At 52.6% G+C, this 17374-nt stretch overlaps 7 protein-coding genes across 7 annotated transcripts; 3 read left to right on the plus strand and 4 right to left on the minus strand.

The window, feature by feature from the left end:
* Positions 1 to 831: 831 nt before the first annotated feature.
* Positions 832 to 2425, minus strand: BO72DRAFT_452956 (uncharacterized protein). Its single transcript, XM_040945860.1, has 6 exons — positions 2382 to 2425; positions 2277 to 2306; positions 1770 to 2223; positions 1631 to 1717; positions 1379 to 1573; positions 832 to 1303 (listed from the first exon to the last, which is right to left on the minus strand). Exons 2-6 carry the CDS (start codon positions 2277 to 2279, stop codon positions 999 to 1001), a joined length of 1044 nt encoding a protein of 347 aa, XP_040796146.1. The 5' UTR covers positions 2280 to 2306; positions 2382 to 2425; the 3' UTR covers positions 832 to 998.
* Positions 2426 to 2839: 414 nt separating this feature from the next.
* BO72DRAFT_452958 (uncharacterized protein) lies at positions 2840 to 4078 on the plus strand. Its single transcript, XM_040945861.1, has 2 exons — positions 2840 to 3646; positions 3708 to 4078. The coding sequence occupies exons 1-2, from the start codon at positions 3155 to 3157 to the stop codon at positions 3894 to 3896; spliced, it is 681 nt and encodes a 226-aa protein (XP_040796147.1). The 5' UTR covers positions 2840 to 3154; the 3' UTR covers positions 3897 to 4078.
* Positions 4079 to 4780: 702 nt separating this feature from the next.
* Positions 4781 to 6491, minus strand: BO72DRAFT_501243 (MFS transporter; the record flags this gene model as incomplete). The annotated part of the gene is made up of 4 exons (XM_040948959.1): positions 4781 to 5608; positions 5656 to 5739; positions 5792 to 6164; positions 6220 to 6491. 4 exons carry the CDS (start codon positions 6489 to 6491, stop codon positions 4781 to 4783), a joined length of 1557 nt encoding a protein of 518 aa, XP_040796148.1.
* A 3916-nt stretch (positions 6492 to 10407) lies between these two features.
* BO72DRAFT_452960 (MOSC domain-containing protein) lies at positions 10408 to 11885 on the minus strand. Its single transcript, XM_040945862.1, has one exon. It carries the CDS (start codon positions 11790 to 11792, stop codon positions 10608 to 10610), a length of 1185 nt encoding a protein of 394 aa, XP_040796149.1. The 5' UTR covers positions 11793 to 11885; the 3' UTR covers positions 10408 to 10607.
* A 235-nt stretch (positions 11886 to 12120) lies between these two features.
* On the minus strand, positions 12121 to 13512 carry BO72DRAFT_452961 (putative pyroglutamyl peptidase type I). Its single transcript, XM_040945863.1, has 2 exons — positions 13095 to 13512; positions 12121 to 13031 (listed from the first exon to the last, which is right to left on the minus strand). The coding sequence occupies exons 1-2, from the start codon at positions 13203 to 13205 to the stop codon at positions 12318 to 12320; spliced, it is 825 nt and encodes a 274-aa protein (XP_040796150.1). The 5' UTR covers positions 13206 to 13512; the 3' UTR covers positions 12121 to 12317.
* Positions 13513 to 13753: 241 nt separating this feature from the next.
* On the plus strand, positions 13754 to 14870 carry BO72DRAFT_452963 (alpha/beta hydrolase). Its single transcript, XM_040945864.1, has 2 exons — positions 13754 to 14296; positions 14356 to 14870. The coding sequence occupies exons 1-2, from the start codon at positions 13895 to 13897 to the stop codon at positions 14692 to 14694; spliced, it is 741 nt and encodes a 246-aa protein (XP_040796151.1). The 5' UTR covers positions 13754 to 13894; the 3' UTR covers positions 14695 to 14870.
* Positions 14871 to 15649: 779 nt separating this feature from the next.
* On the plus strand, positions 15650 to 17357 carry BO72DRAFT_489982 (polyamine acetyltransferase). Its single transcript, XM_040948117.1, has 3 exons — positions 15650 to 16418; positions 16486 to 16938; positions 16993 to 17357. The coding sequence occupies exons 1-3, from the start codon at positions 16026 to 16028 to the stop codon at positions 17026 to 17028; spliced, it is 882 nt and encodes a 293-aa protein (XP_040796152.1). The 5' UTR covers positions 15650 to 16025; the 3' UTR covers positions 17029 to 17357.
* The last annotated feature ends 17 nt before the right edge of the window (positions 17358 to 17374 follow it).

Below are 17374 nucleotides of genomic sequence, written 5' to 3' on the forward strand. Positions count from 1 at the left end.
AGTAAGGTATCAAGTCCATAGCCTTATATCTTGGCCCGCTCACGCTCCCATACCAGTGGGGTACGATTTGAGACTGCAGTGGCGTCGATCTACACAACCATCCGGAAAGATAGTTGGGTAGCTCTGAGGTTCAGGGTGATATGCAGCAGCGCAACCTCATCACCACCACCATCCACCCAAACCACCCAAGAAACACAATCAGATAAGATCATCCCCCCCCCCTATCATCCCACATGGCCCCCGATCAATGTCTCACCGCGTCCCAACCAACACGTCCAAGCGGAGCCTCAGCCCTAAAAGTGGCTTTTCGCGATCGGTTGACATCTCGACGGAGGACGCACGGTGATTAATTGGTGGGTGGGCGAGTCGCGGTGCGAGTAACACGCTCCTTGTTTCAGCCTTAGGAGTGGATTTTCGTGATTGTTTTTGCATCTCGGTGGTTGGGTGGGTGATTGGGGTTATTGTGGGTAGTGGTGGGGGTGGTGGGATGTTGGCTTGGGGGGGGGGGTTGTGGAGGGTGTTGTAGTTGTAATGATAGCTTGGATTGTGGGCTTGTGGGCTTGTGAGGGGATTATATAGGGGAGTAGAGGGAGGGCGGAGCCGGTGTTGAGGCTCTGATGCTAAAGGTGAGTTTCATGGTGAATTGAGGATTCGCGTGGGATGCGTGGACTTGGTTTGTTGAGGTAGGCGGGGGTGCTTGTCTAATGGGCGGTGGCTTTTCACCTGTATGGGGTATCTACTCATATCAGCGGGCCTTGTCCTTCTCACTACCTAGAGAATGAGTCCAAGGGAATGAGACATAGACCAGAGTATGAGCTCTCAAATTGGAATGAAAGGATCCAAGGCAGCCCACACCGCGAAATACCCCAGATGTAAAGACAACAGGCCCTCAACCATCTATTCTAACATTAAATCACATTCAGCTCATACATCATACTACATAAATCATACCTCACGAAGCCAGCACCAAAGCTCCAAGCCCCAGGAGCAATGGCAGGCTATACAGCGACATGCTCAATAAACCGCCCTCTACCTGCATCACTCTCCGTTCGGATGCTAGCGGCGTCGCCCTGCTCCCGAGAGTGCACCTGGTCCGCCGCCACGAAAGCCGTCTCGCTCTTGTGGGAGCCGCTGTCGTACCCGCGCCAGCTATTGTTGCCGGCAGCCTGAGATCTGGTCTGCCGTAGCCGCAGGGCCGTGAGCAGAGGATTGCCCGGATGATAGGCGGAGTGGCCGTACAGGTGCTGGTTCTGGGAGGTGACGAAGAGCTGGCGGAAGGAGGCGACGCAGGAGATCATGATCGCTGATCCATGGTCAGTACTGCGAAACCACGCACCAGGAGTATATGGACACAAGCCATGCGGTGACAGAAACCTACCGGTGCCCATCTCAATGAAACTCCACATCCACAGCCAGGTCATATCCATGTTGTGGTCGAGGGCATGGTTGGTGACGACGCGGATAATGGCCACGGCCACGATGACCATGCTCGCGGCGAAAATGCCGAGAAGGAATAGTTTCTTCGTGAGGGAGATCCGGACATTCCAGACGATGAGGATGGGGATTGAGAGGACTGTGTCTGTTAGCGGATTGAGAAAGAAAGTGTTGGTTTATGAGTAGGTCTACCCACTGAGAAGATCGGTGATCACGTCGCCGGCGCAATTGGCCCAGAAGGTGCCGTTCTGCCAGCGGATGTGGTAGGGCTTGCTACATTGTTCTTATTCCTCATGTTAGAGAGGATGAAAGAGCGAGGAAGGCATGGTTCTCACCGAAGATAAACTCCACGCCTCCCAGGCTACATTGGTAGTCAATGTCTCCGACTGAAATCACCCAGACCGCCAGGGTGATGACGGAGACCACCCACCACCATCTGCGATGGGTCTGGATTTTGGATCCCAGCTTGTAGAAGAAAGTCAGGAAAGAGAACTTGACACACCAGAGCGTGGTGTAGAAAAGGACCATAAACGGGGCTTCGAATCGCATCAGCGCATTCAATCGTGGGACGACGCCCGGCGTCAAGGGCGTTTTGCCGGCGCTGAGCGCATACATCTCGTAGAGCACTGGGGATTCAATCCGCCAAACGATGCCAGTGATGACAGAAAGTATCCAGGCCAGGAGCACGAAAAAGTCGTCGACGAAGAGCCGTCGGAAGGTCTTCAGGCGGATGACGATGCGAGCGACGACGAAGATCGTCGAGGATGCGGTGAAAGTCCATAGGACTCCCTAGCGATGCTATCAGATGTATGAGTTCCGAAGCTAGCAGCAAGGCTACAAACCATGAAGACGGGCCTCGATACTTTGGCATCCTGAAGGCCTGTAAGTACGAATGCGGTTGACATGATGATCTTGGAAGCGCTGCTGGTATAGCAAGAAATACACACATGCTTGGAGACTGAGAGGTGCGGGGCAAAGCAGCTTAATATCGACGAACGAACACTATCTCCCACTCAAAGTTTCTGCTTCTGGTAGGAGTCTCTACAGTTCAAATCAAGATGAACCCCGCCGTCTTATGTGGGGGCGATGCAGCCGGTGCGACATCATCACACAAGAGGGCTGTGCTTCGCACCAAAGGTGTTATGCAGTGGTAGGTGCCTCCTGAGACAAGTCTCAAAGATAAGCAATGTGTCGGGCCAAATCCAAGGCTCTTGATATCCTGTTTCGGTATATAGGAAGTGCATGATGCTGTTTAATCGACGGTTGTTGGCTGCAGAACTGGATGAAATCCCAATTGGAGGCTGGATCAGGTGACGGCGGGAACCCCCCGCGCCCAAGCCCCAGGCACCAAGGCTTAGCATCTCACAGGATCCAGCCTTATCCGCAACTCACCTAACTTGATATCATTCATGCGATGTCTTATCAACATCCAATTATTGTTGGGGTGGAACTCACCATGAAAGGTGTAGCGAGAGTCACCACGCAGCCCACAAAGAAGAGAATCCTTCCACAGGATAGACCCAAGGCAGAGACAAAGAGGCCTTCAGGTGTATAAAACAGCTCTCTCCGTCATCATGTCTTACTTGCTATTTGGCACAAGATACATATGATCATAAATCATCCATGTTGTCAGGTATAAATCTCTTTTGTTTGCCAAAGATTCTCCATCACTCAACTCTAACGTACCCTGAAATTTCTGACTTCCAACTCCAACAATCACATGGAACCATCCAAGCACGCAACCAACGAGCCGAGGATTCCTTCAGTCGAGCCAAACAACACAGAGGCATCATCATCCAGCGCTGCATCCCAGACATCTGCTCCACCGACAGCACACTCAGTGTGCGAGGCAACGTCAAGCTCGGACACGTCTCCGGTGGAAAGTAGACCTCCATCCAAACGAGAGTCTGCAACAGCAGACCCAGCACCGCCCTGCCCCCAATTCAACCCGGAAGACTGGAGCGCCCCAATCGCCCACACCTACACCGGCACCACGGTCCTCAGCTTCCCCGACGACATGCACACCGTCACCAGCCAGGGCGCGCGATTCCTCACCCACATCTACACCTGCCCCGTCGGCGACCTCGACTGGGACAAAGCCATCGCCAACATGCTACAATGGTGTAGTTTCGAACAACACCGCCGTGCCCCCTCCTCGCAAGGCCACCCCCCACCAATCCACGGCCTCCTCAAATGCGCCCCCATCATCCAGGTCTTCACCTCCCTCCACCCCTCCACCTTCCCCACAGTCCCCCCAAAGCTCACAAGCACAGGCAAATTCGTCCGCTACCAACCGGCCCGGAAATCCCAGTTCCACATCCCGCACGACCTCCGCGAACTCCCGGAGCTTTATCACGGGATCATCCAGGACGAGGAGCCCGATGACTCGGTGGAGGATGTGCCGAACCTCTCGTGGCTGTTTGTCGAGCAGTACGCGCCCAAGAAGTGGCGGTGGTATTTGAATCGGCGGGCTGTGTGGGAGGCGACCAGGCCGAGGCTGTCGGAGGAGCAGATGGAGATTTGGTGAGGTGAGGGTCGCTTAGTGGACTTTCTGGTAGGTGGTAGGTAGGTCGTGTTTGTTGTTTCGAGGCTAGTTTGAGCATAGCTTGATAACTATTGTTAAGATCTAATGTTGATATCGGATGTAATCTTCGTCTGGCTAGGGCAATCAAGAATTCAGTTGGTCCGGGCTTGGCTAAGTTCTGGCTCTTGGCATGTACAGCATATAAAACCATCTCAACTCTCACGGTAAGAGAAAGTAAATGTGAGGATTACCATTAAAACGATTGCAGTGATTCCGAATTATCATCATGTTTTTCGTGGTTGCTACCAAGTGAAATCTTGCCCAGATACACTTGTGCTGCATGTAAGCATAGATAATGCATGCATATGTACTTACTGTACTGTACAGTTCTGCACAGCCCAGGAAGCTGTCAGATTATCCAATCGGTCCGTCCAAGAATAGACGTGCGGGCCGGAATTCAATGATATGAAGTCAATGCTGGAACAGTAGGTCAGCACTAATGAGCTTCGCCCTGGAAACCAAATACCTGCTTAACCGGTCGGTGCACTGACTGGGGTATGTCCCTGCCAAGGAAAGGGGGACGTTTCATCTTGTTGTTGGCTGTCACCCAGCCACACCATCATCAAACGATACAGAGCAATAGAAAGTGACAGGTGAGTTATTTGCTGGGATCATCGTCGCTTGGTTTGTGACTCCGATATAATCAAGTCTAGACTGGAATATGTACAATACATGCAGGGCAGCGCCCCCACACTTCAACAAGTACCTGTGTGGCACCTGTGTAAATCATCGCTATGCTAACCAGAGAGTAAAGACCCGCACTCATGTCATCCGGGGCTGGAATTTGGGATTTGTCCGAATCCTCTCCCCGTAATTCAGCAAGAACAGAGAGGTGGGCGCAAACGCGACAGCGATGAACGCCAGCACGCTGTTGCCCCAACCCAGGCCGAGCCTGTCATACAGCGGACCCCCGCCCAACGGGATCGTCGCCCCGAAGATCGAGCGCAGCGCGAGCTCCGCGGACACCGCGCTGGCGGCATACAGCGTATACGAGTCGATCAGATACACCTGCGTCACCAGGTGGACGTAGTAAATTCCCGCGCCCACGAAGAAGGTCCCGACAATCGGGACCATGTAGTGCAGTCGATACTCGGCGGTCCAGCCGTACCAAAACAGTCCGATCGGGACCAGACAGCATCCCAGCACGAGGGGCGGGAGGCGGTCCTCGGGCTTCATCTTCCCGTGGAGCTTCTCCTGCTTCTTGAGATAGCGGTCGGAGTAATATCCGACCGTCACCTGTCCGAAGCAGAAGCCCAGCCCCAGTCCCAGATAGGCGAGTCCGGCTTCGCCGGGGCCGAAGCCGTAGACGTTTTCGAACACCTCGGTAAATGTAGTAAAGAGAATGTACATGTAGCTGTAGGTGACGGAGCTGTACAATGTCACGATTAACACGATAGGCGACAGCACGAGGAATTTGATTGGCCGTGTCAATGAGACCCGGATAAGCTGTCCAGCAGTCTTGTCGGTGTCGTACTTCGTCTTGTAAGAACGGCCGGTCTCTTTGTGCAGCTTCATCGCCTTCCGCTGCAGAATTGTAGGAGCGTATGTCTCGCGAAGTAGGATTAATGAGGCAATTGCGATGACCGCACCCTGGGCTTGTTAGATATGACTTCTGGGATCGAATCGAATCGACTTACCAAGATGACTTCCAGCCAGATTGTCCATCTCCATCCAATATTCTGAACCATGTAGCCACCATAGATAGGGCCGGTCACCATCCCCTATGATCAAGATTAGCTTTTGGCATCTATCGTTGTTAAAGTGGTTGCATACCATAAGTGGTCCCACTGTCCATATCGTCATCGCTGTTCCACGTTTCTCCATCGGCATCATATCGGCAACGAACCCTCCGCCGACAGTCACAGGCACCGAACTTGCGACGCCCATAATCAGACGCGACACGATAAGCATGGGCATGTTCACACTAGCTGCGCAGACTGCAGCCGCCACGGTGAAAAGAATGTTTGCCGTGTGTGTCATAGGCAGTCTCCCGGTCATCTCAGTGATGGGCGTCAGAATGATGGGGCCAATTGCAGCCCCCATGACATAGATCGTGGTCAAGAGGGACTGAATTGAGGAGCTGTTGATGTGAAACTCTTTCAGCACGTCTGGCACCGCGGGCGAAAATACTGTGGAGACCATCGAGCTGGATAGTGTCAGTCGTGTTTGTCCGTAGGCTGCATGGCAGGATAGAGACATACACGTTGAAACTGCTCGCGGAGATCAATCCTATAATGACCCATTTCCGCCAACTTGCCCAGTTCAGAGGATTCTGAGGGTCGTTAGGTCCATCCCAATAAACGTAGTCTTCACCCCCATCTTGAGAACAATCGCTACTGTCCACTGAGTAGATCGCCTCGGTTTCCACGTGAATGGCTTGCTTTTCACCCAAAATTGTGTCGGCGCTCTCAAGGCTGGACTCTAGCTTCAAGGCATGAGAGTACTCGAGGTTGCTTTGAGGGTCCTCCGGCATGATGACCACAGACAATCGAAGACAGTACGAAGAGAAAGATGCTGTGCATAATAACCTCAGCCATGGCTCAATGAGAACGGTCAGGGTAATAAATAATCTGATAGAAGTCTGAGAGAGCACAGTGCTTCAGACTGGTTGCAGCAGATCGGTGGGTAATCTCCTGGTTTGGAGGAGGCAACGCGCGTCCTCACAGCGGATCTCCCTGGTATGTGGCCCTTGCTGTGCAGTTGACTGGTTTTCTGGGGCTCCCCTCGGTGCCCTCTGACTTCCCCAGTCGCCGAACCTGCCCCGACTGGCCCGTTGGGTCTTGACATGGTGGTGGATACATGTGAATGGGACAATAGTGTCTGTCCACTACAAGAGCTGTATGACGACGGTCGTTGGCCCCTTGCATGATCACTCGTTCCATGCGTGTTATCGGGCAGGCTCACTCATTAGCTTTGGGCTTCCGATCCACTCGCAGCGAACCCCTGGGTAGCACACTGCGGTTGACTCCACCGATCTGCAGGGCCCTAACTGAGCTTGTGATCCCTTTTTTTCTTTTCGCTATGGCGAGGCTAAATTTCAGGGATCGATAATAACAGTAGAATCTGAAATCCTACTCCAAGTATTCTGGGGATATGTTTGTGTGTTGACGTGGCCACCCGCCGTGTCCGACCACGGGAATGCGAACAGATGCCGATTCATTAGGTGAAACCTGGCTATAATCAGAATTTGGGAGCTCTGATGGATGTCAACGCTCGAAGTTCACATATGAGGTGTTTCAACATAGCACAAAGTGTCGTGGCCAGCATCTAGTGACTTGATAACGCAATGAATTCATGGCCCAGCGCAACAATTGGCCGATATCTCTTTGGAGTTCGGAGTAGCAATATTCCCGAACCCTACGAGACCTGTGTAGTTATACGATGAGACGTCTCGATAGCCTTATGCCAGCCCAGAACACTTGTTGCAGCAGTTGACGCCAACATTCCATACCAGGATGCGCACATGGTGAGCTGAGTAGTGTGCAGGTGCGAATTGCAGATCAGGGACTCGGGAGTGGCAATCCGAACTATGATTCTACTCCGACTCAAGAAATGCTTGGTAGTACCGCACGGGCAGTATCCAATATTGCCAAGCTTTACCCAGCACTATTGGACGGCGCCCGGGAGATCCTCCCCGGGGGCAAAGTACCAACTGTCACTGACGGTCGCACCAGCAGCAACTTGGCTACTTTCAATTTGCCTAAGTCTGTGGTATGATGTATCTTGTATTTTTCTTTCTGGCGAACACTTCGACATGATCCTAGCGCCTGAGGTCTCACCGCATCGAGGACTGCTCCCAATCATGGCAGGTATAACGGATGAGCGTGATCTCCGAGATCCACCAGTCCGCCAATGTATGGACCCGATCTGCAGCCGGATCTGCAACTAAAAGGAGCTTCAGCCCCGAGAGGTTGAGCTTAACGGGTGAGGTCGGGTTGCCGGAGCCAGGGACACTGTTCTGGACCGAGGGGGCAAGGCAAGGTTCTCGAAGGCCTGGCTGCATGGGTGTATCCACCGAGGCAAAGGTCCCGCTCCCTGCGCAGGCTCAGTAGCGGACGCGTGGCGGCTAACGGGCTGGCGGAGGTGAGAAGCTTATTTCGAAGCTCTGGTGTCTCAATTTTGGGCCGCCCTGTTATTGTCCAACTCAGTCTTTCGATCGCGATACGATAACTTGAGAGGATTGCAAAAATTGCTCATACAAAATGGAGTCGTTTGATGTGGAGGTGTGTCAGCGTGGTTGGCATGGTGATGTTGGTGGATTGTGATCTCTTCTGCGTGAAGTCGAGACCGGGTGTGATGTGGGACTGATTGGAGTCAGAATCCATGAGATGTCCAAAAGACACAGTAATCGTTGGAGACGGTCAATCAAGCCGATGAGAGGCGATATCCTGGAAGTGGGTGGTAACTGGACTGACGGCGGAAGTGGCGCCGCAAGCCAGAAACTCCAACAAAACCCGTGACTTCCCTCAGTGGAAACCAACATGTTCAAATCATTGCGCGTTACATTTTCTCTTTGCGCTGGGAGCAAGGCAATGCAGAATCGCCTGAATTCTTGAGCTAAGGACATAGTGGTCTCATATGCCTCAGAGGATGGACTTCCGCTTCATTATGATCTTGCTTGTGCAGGGTCTGCATTCATGACCCCTCTATGATATTATACTGAAACCGTTTGCTGTTCAATGATCTATGTCTACGTCAACAAATTCTCTGCTCTATCGGTCAACGCCAAAGAAGCGCCAGTATTTTGCATTTTCCGATGCAGGGTCGAGCCATTCGAGTCCTCATCGTCACGGATCGCATGCAGCTTTCCAACGGAAAGCGGATGACAACATATGGGCTTAACACTCGGAGCCATGTTTCTTTTGCTGTTGGCAACCTGCCTTATGATCATGCAGCCTCTACTAATCAGGCGGCGCACATAACAGCTTGCAGGAAGGCCAGGATTCGCAAGTCGACAATGTGCAAAGGTCTTTCAGCATGGATGGCCATATCATCAAAGAACAAAGTTGCTGGCAAGGTCCATCTTGAATCTTTGAACAAAGAAATGACAGACCAGTCACAGGGCCAGTCACAAACCCCGGTCCCATTCTGTTTCCGCTGAGACACACTGTGAAAGACAATACACATTGTTGAAAGGACATATGTCCCAACCTGCGACATCATGTCCGATCTACCCGCATACAAGTCCTTTATACCGGTCTTTGTCCCACACCCAGGTTCAGCTTTTTCAAAGAAAGACATTTACTTCAAACCGCATCAACATGTCGCGATCCTCACCCAGACGTGCAGAGATTGCCCTAGAAGCACAGGATCAGCGGTCTTCAAAGAATGGCTGAAACACAGTGAGAGCAAGCTGTCAGCAAAAAGAAAGAGGGACAATGAAGCGACCCTTCTTCCAATGGTCTGCCAGAGCATTTCAAAAACGCAGAGATCGTCTGCTGAGTTCTGCCCTACAAAATCTTCGAAATTTTAGCAACCTTCTCTTGAGACCGCTACCTCTTGAACTTCCCCATTCCCCCAGAGGATTCAGAGCTTCGTCCTACGAACATCTCCAGAGTCTCAAGCCAGCGAGCCTCCAACACTGAACACTAATACACAGAAGCAAAACCAAACGCAAAATGTCAAATCCACAGCCTATACAACTTCCCACTCCTCCTCCTACACCACCGCGATCGCCGGTGCTGCCTCCAACGCCTCCTCCAACACCTCCGCCACCAGCGCCTCCAAACTCCCCTACATTTTCCATCTAATCGCTGCTCTGAACAATCTACAGAGTGGCCCCAGAGTCAGCAGAGAGCAAGGCTGGTCTTTAGTCCCATATGCAACAAAATTACACCTTTTTGGCTGGAACAACCGACCAGCTTGCATATGGACAACTGAGCTTTCTTTTCCACAGTCTCTGGAACTGCACTGGTGCCGGATACCAGAAGATTCACTTTCCTTGCTAACCGGGGTGGATGCACCATCCGCTCATGTGTTCTTGCGAGACACGCAGATATTCATTTAGGCGGGAATGAGGCAACGAGAAGGAGCAGGCTCTTGACCTGGATGATACGTTACTATCTGATCTGAAGTTGCTTATCTTCTGATGATCGCTGATTTCGGGATTCTTTCTCTACCCTCCTGCTTGCTGGTCTTGTCGGAAGTAAGATAGCTTTCATAATGTCGAATTTTAATGATTGGAATCAACATCGGTGTCTGCTCTCTGCCTTGTACATCCAAGGCTGATCCTCTTCCCTCGTACTGATTGAGTAGCTATCAAGACCCAGGGTGAGTTAGCATTCTCTGTACGAGTATATGGGTGGGAGCTCTTTTGAGATACGGTGGCCGTGGTGCGATGGCAGCTCTCAGAAAGAGAGCTATGCGTCCAAACTAGATATCTCAGCCATAGCAATATTACAAATAAATACTTGATGTATACAAACTAAACTTCCTTAGCTATTACCTCCTTCTACCTTAAGTCACTCTAACCCACCTTTTCTTCGCTACTGCAAGACACAACAATTTTATATAGCCTCACAAATATACTTCCACTTCTCCCCTCCCCGTCAGCCTCCAGCTCCCCAACCAGAGCCCTTTTACCTACCCCCTAAAAGCCAGCAATATAACGATGCTCCGCCGTCTCCTCCAACACCTCCAAGCGCATCCCCACCGCAATCTCCCCCTCATGCCGGGGCGCGCTCAACATCCCAAAGCACGGCTTATACTTCATACCCTCATCGACCCTGCGATACGCCATCAACGTATCCCAAGGCTGCTTCTTATGTTTCTCCGCCGAGGTCGGCTCGACGTTGGGGACCTGACACCGCGCACAGCGCGCCACGATATCCAGCTCCAAGCCTTTCCCAGCCGTCCTCCCCTCACCCTTTACACCCCCCTCACCACCCGCAGAAGCACAAGGAGAAGAGGAAGCAACAACCCGCACCGTCTTCCACGTATCCTCCTCCCACGCCACCCGCCCGCGCACCACCACATTCGGCCGGAACCGCTCCACCGTGATCGCCTCCTCCCCCTGCCGCAGCAGCCGCTCATTCAATTCATCCAGTGACGCCTCCGACGCGATCAGCACGGGATGCACGTCCGGGAAGTTCGTGGCTTGCTCGCGGCCCAGCAGCCGCGGCGCCCCGTTGCCCTGCAGGATGCGCGGGGTCGGGCCCTTGTAGACCAGCGCCACCTCGCGGCCGAGGAATTCGCTGATGGGCGCGTTGACTTCGGAGCTGTAGATGTAGCCGTCTGTCGTGGTGTCCCAGATTTTGATGTCCGATGCGAGCGTGGTGTTTTGGGCGAGCCAGGTTGGGGTTGGGTGCGCGGGGATGGTGATTGTCGTGGTTGCTGGTGCGGTAGGGGATGGGGATGTGGATGGGGCGGGGAGTGAGATGGTTAGGTTGAGGGGTGAGTTGTCTTGCGCTGTTTCGTCGGAGGTGGTGGTGGTGGTGCTGCTGCTGCTCAGGGCGGTGGTGATCAACGTCATGCGCGGGTTTGTGCGGATGGTGAGGAACTCGTGCGTCGCCGCGTCGACGATCATCCACCGTCGGTCGAGGTCGAGACCATGCTGAAGTAAAGTCGTGCGGGGGAGGGTGAGTCCACGGCAGGATTTGATGGGGTAGACTCGGAGGGCGACGATCTCGTGGGATTGTTTGGGGCGATGGCCGCGGCGGAGGGTGGTGAGGGTCGTCAGGGCGTGGGGCAGGTGAGTTGCGAGCCACGTCTTGAGACTGGGGAGGAACACAACTAGTGGAAGGACAATTATTGCGAGGAGGACTAGATCGGCCATTTTCAAAGGGAGTGATAAACTGCAAGCTATGAGATCATTATGCCTGAGTATGAGAAAGAAGAAAAGACAAAGGCGCGAGGGGGGAATGGTTAGAAGTATTTCGCGATAAGCGAGCAGAACCCGGAGATCCCGCGGAGAATCATCCTTATCGTGCTTATGTGAGGTCTGACTCATGCCGCCAATTACTAGCGCCTATTGTTCGCCAGCTTGATCCATTCCAATGGATATCCCATCAAAGGAGTCACTGCTGTGGATCTGGGTGGTGTCTGATCCGAGATAATCCGAGACACGGAAATCCGATTGTCATGCACCACAACGAGGTGAAATCTTCTTTGGATCCCTTGATTGCAGCTCAGCTCAAGCTTAGCACTAACTACAATTCTTCCTGCCCACGCCATGTCTGACCTTTCCACTGGATTTCCGACGGTGTCCACTGCATTATGAAAGTAGTAAAATTAGGCTATGCCAAATGCAATAATGCCTCCCAATGTGTCTAAAATGCTAGAAGCATGCGAATAACTCCGCCTAGGCCGGGCTGCTACCGCTGACCACCCAACTCGTCACCAGAGCCTTGATCAACGCAATGGCGGCGTCCTTGCCAGCTGCAATATGCTCATCAGTGCAGGAACCAGGAACGTGGAAGAAGACCACATTCCGATCCTGGCCCTCTTGGTAGGCCAGCGACAGACTCGAGTAGAAGATGAACTCGCAGAGGTATCGTCCCGCATCGTTCGAGATCCGAACGTCCGTGTCTGGACCGGCAAACGACTGCCACGCCATCAGGAAGTCGGTGTCGGGTGGATGAGCGTTGAGGTACTTCTTCGCCGATGGCACCGATGCACTTGCACGCCCCGCGGTGAGAACGGTAGGCAAGTCAAGCTCCCTCCATATACGCTCGCCGTCCTCGTAGCCCGATCGGCCTTTGATGTCGGACATGAGGTATGCGTCGCGGTGGGCCTGGGTCTCCACCGAGTAGTAGTTCCTTGTTGCCGCTATGCCCATGTGAATGATGATGTCCGGGCGTCGGCCATCGTGTGCCTTGGCGTACTCTTCCAGGATCACGGGCAGCGTCGTCCGCACGGTCGAGTAGGCAACTGGAATTGGAGAAGGATGGACATGGATTGAGACGCGACAAGGCGCTGAGTCGGGGGTGGTGGTGGTGGTGGTGGAGAATGTGAAGGAAGGAGGGAGCGATGAGGCGATTAGATAAGAAGCATTGACCAGGTTCGTTTTGAATGGCTAGGTAGAGAGCGACACATCAGACCGTGGTTGCGCGATAACAGGAGCAGGAGCTGAACCTACCCCAAAGCCTGTGACCAGCACAGAGATCTCATCGGGTTCAGTAGCGGTGGAAGGAGGGGTGGTTAGTGTTCGCGTCTCGAGCGATGTCGCTTCTTGTCCGTAGTCGCCCATGATAGTAGATGCGCCCCGACAATCAATGAGTGAATAGTGAATGGGTTAAAGAACAGGCCAGTCGGAAGTGTGTTCACTTCTCAGTGTATTTATCAGTTTCAGTGCTAGGATCACTTCCACTTAGAGACGGCAGAACTGCAAGCATCAAAGGAGGAGAAAGGCAAGAGGCAAGGTGGTCAGCAATTGAATTTCCAGAACCCTTAGCTTCTGTTTCCCCCGCATTCATGGCCGGTTTTGGGCAGCCAGTCTTGGCGTCACACGATAAGCACAAGAGTGGTGAGGGGACCTCCTCACTTAAACATGTTGGAGACGTTACCTCGGATCCTTCTGGAACGAACCTTATAGGTCTACATTCTATAATTGTCTGACATGGTACTCCGTATCTAGTAACTTGTAGTACTGGGCATACTATGATACCTTAGTAGACATGTCTCATGCGGGATTTGATCGGCAGGGTCGGATCGGGTCGTTTGGACCGGGATAAAGCTTAGATCCCGATCTTACAGTATGGTTTTAGATGGGATTGCAAGGGGCCCAACTCAGGCTCCAGGCAACGGCTGCTGGAATCGGCACATCACGGGCTTTGAAGCAGCAGCATAAAAGTGGAGATGCACCCATCATGTGTGATATCAATATGATCGGAAAGCGAGATCATTCGATCTTTTAATCTCATCTTTCTGGTATTTGACATGGCTAAACCCACCCTCATCTTCGCCCCGGGCGCCTGGTATCCTCCTACAGCGTTCGACCCCGTCATTGAAAAGCTGCCAGGCTATCGCTGTCACACTGTTGCCTTTCCATCCATACAACAGGCAACCACGGTTCAAGATCTCCATTCGGACATCAACGTTGTCCGGAGTCTCGTGCAGCAAGAGGCTGAAAAGGGCCACGATCTTATCGTGGTCTCACACAGCTGGTCCGGCCTGCCTGTGAACAGTGCACTGGACGGACTGGGCAAAGCGGAGCGTGAAGCAGCTGGCAAGTCTGGCGGAGTACTTAAGCTGGTTTTCCTTGCAGCCTTTCTGCCTGAAGTCGGTGAAAGCCTACTGGGAGCTATTGGTGGACAAGCTCCCGAATGGTATATCCGTGATGTGCGTGATTTGGCTCGAACGCAAGAAGTGTGACTGTGCATACTAAAGTGATTCTCCAGGAGACTACCAACACCATCACCGTGAGAGATCCCGTCCAGGTTTTATTCCATGACGTTTCGGATGGTGGATCATGGGCGCAGTCTTTACGGCCTCATGCTTATGTTACTCACACAACACCCGCGACCAGTGCAGCTTACTTGCACATCCCATGCAGCTATCTGCTCTGCGAGGACGATCGAGCTATTCCTCTGTTTGTGCAAGAAATGATGATAGAGAAGGCCCGGGCCAAGGGCGCTCAGTTTGAAACCGAGAAGGTCAAGACGGCGCATACGCCGTGGTTGGCAAACCCTGACATGGTAGCTGCATATCTTAGGCGACAAGCAGGGGAGATAGCCTGAGCGGGAAGATGATCTATTGCAGGGCCTTATCTTTCATGATCCGTATGTATTACGGCATTATTCAATAAAGGCCCCCAAGCCGACCAGGATGGAGGCACTAATGCGTGGTTGGGTCATATCTGACTATCTGACTATGGAAACTTCTATTTCTATCTTTGCAACTACGTCACTTCTGTCAGGTACAGTACATGCCCCGGAGTAGTCACATCAAAGCTGCGCAAACATCGATCTGTGCGTAATTCGTCGATTCGTCGATATAAGCAGAGACAAACACGTTTTTCTCGCCTTCAGAAGCGATACGCTTGACCTGAAACAACCAGCCCGTACTCGAACCTAATGTCAGGGATAAAGAGCCTCGGCGTCGGAATTGGTTGACAATAATGGCAGCAGCAGTGGAAGTGACCGGGTGCAGCTCCGGACTGGGGCTGACCATACCGAAACCCCATCAAATACCATTCTCATGGATTTCATTGATCCACCAGCCGCAAAGCGGAGAACCTCCCGGGGGTAATTACCCCTAGTACCTTACCTTTTAGTACAACCTACTTGTCTGCCGCAATTTCCCAAGGCTATGGCTGGCTAGCAAGGACCAAGAATCTGAACTGAACTGAATCTGTAGGGTTTGGTGGAAGGTAACTTACTTCGTACAGTAGAAGGAGATGAAGGTTAGGGATTTGGGGCTCGAGGATTTCGGGACGCTGTATAGACACGAGAAGAAAAAAAAAAAAAAAAAAAAAAAAAACTACGATTTCTAAAAATTGTTTTCTTTCAACTTTGCTTGCAACCTTGCAGACTAGTTGTTGTTACATTTTCGTGGCCACTCCTCCCGTTATCGGTTCCTCCGCCCGCACAAACTCTGCAGCAGGTCTTGATCTCTCTCAGCCTGTTGCTCTTCTCTCCTCTTCCCTTGTACGCGTACCTGCAAATTTCCATGTCCGAGTAGCTTCACAGTTCCCCCAACTGTCCCCCTCTACAAGTTTACCCGAGTCTTTCCCCTGCGGAGCTTCCTTCAAAGTAAGCTACCTGTGCTTCATTTACTATGATCGCCTCCGGATCGAGCTTCTGGAATCGCAGTCCGAGGCTTATCGTCCGCATTGAGCTAAAAACTGATCCCCACTCTTTCTTTCTCTAGGCCTTCCCGCGTATTTCCTACCCCTCGATTTATCCCGAATTCTACTACCTTTGCGCAGCTCAGCCCCCAGTTCCGGTTTTTGGCCTACCTGCATCCTCGGTCATCCTGTCGCTTGTCGATCGCACTTTTCCCACACTGTCAATCCTCTACTCAAGTTTCACCATTTCATCGCCTGGCGCGCCTACCCCGGCTCGCAACCATGTCCGACGAGTCCAACCACTATGAAGAACCCGTCAACGGGCTCCGGCCGTTGTCCAACGCAGACTCGTTTTCCCTTCCCGCCACCGCGCGCGAGCTGTCCAACCATTCAGAGCGGGTAGAGGCTGCTCGGGCCAATGGCCTTCCCTTGGAAGATGCTGACATCGATGACGAGGATGAGGAAGAGGGCGAAGAGGAGGTCGACGGGGAGTATGTCTCGGTGGACCACGACGATGTCGAATACCCTTACTGGTTTCGCCGCCCGCCTGTGCACCAGCGCACCAAGTTGGACGAACTGCACCCCTTCGTGCAGGTTCTTACGGAGTCGAATGTCGAGGACTGTGTTCAGGTCGAGGAGGCCTTCCCCCAACACGAGCGCTGTACAAGCGAGAAGGTACATCTCCCCGTTGCTTACATCATGAAAGCCGATACGCTACTCCGATGACTGACGCAATTTGTAGTTCCGCTACCGTTTGAGCCGGTGTCCTGAACTCTGTCTCGGTCTCTTCACTCTCCCCATCCTTCGCGAGGGCGAACCCAAGCCCCGCCCCACTCTAGTCGGCCATGTTATTGCCACGAGAACTTCGAGCCCCGTGGTGACGGACAAGTCGATGGCGATGCCGGCCAACTGGCAGACCGAGCGCATGACCGTGGAGAATGGCGAGACTGTGGGCCATGATGAGTACGGTAGCACAATCGCCATTCACTCGCTCGCCGTGCTGCCCGAGCATCAGGGCAAGACGGTCGGCAGCACCCTTATGAAGTCTTATATCCAGCGCATCAAGGATGCGCAGATCGCCGACCGCCTTGCGATTATCGCGCACGGTCATCTGATTCCTTACTATGAATCGTTTGGCTTTGAGAACCGCGGACCTAGCAAGTGTCAGTTCGGCGGTGGTGGCTGGGTGGACTTGGTAAGTGTTATGGTCTTCTGCTTTTGTTTCTGGACTAACAGGTTGCCGGTGCAGGTGTTTGATTTCACCCAGGATTTCGCCCGGGAGTGAAGTACCCGTGCTCGGGCTGTTTCTTATGATGATGATCTAGTGGTGGACGGCCGTGCGATTTTCCCTTTTATGATTTCTTGACTCAACCTTTTCGTACCCATTCCCTCGATGACGGTTTGATGCATCTTTATGGCTTGATTAAACGGGATTTTCAGTCTTCCTGGTGGGTTTCTGATAAAAGCAAGGCGTTCTGTCGGGCTACGACGGGGGGTTCAGGGACGGGGATGATGACGATACGATGGCCGGATTGAAACACCGTGGGGTGGTTTTGTCAGGACACGCATGTTGATGTATCATATTCCCGGATAGTCAATGTAAATGAAGACTCCATAATAAGTTTTAGACT

The sequence above is a fragment of the Aspergillus fijiensis genome (assembly GCF_003184825.1).
Source record: "Aspergillus fijiensis CBS 313.89 unplaced genomic scaffold BO72scaffold_81, whole genome shotgun sequence".
NCBI lineage: Eukaryota > Fungi > Ascomycota > Eurotiomycetes > Eurotiales > Aspergillaceae > Aspergillus > Aspergillus fijiensis.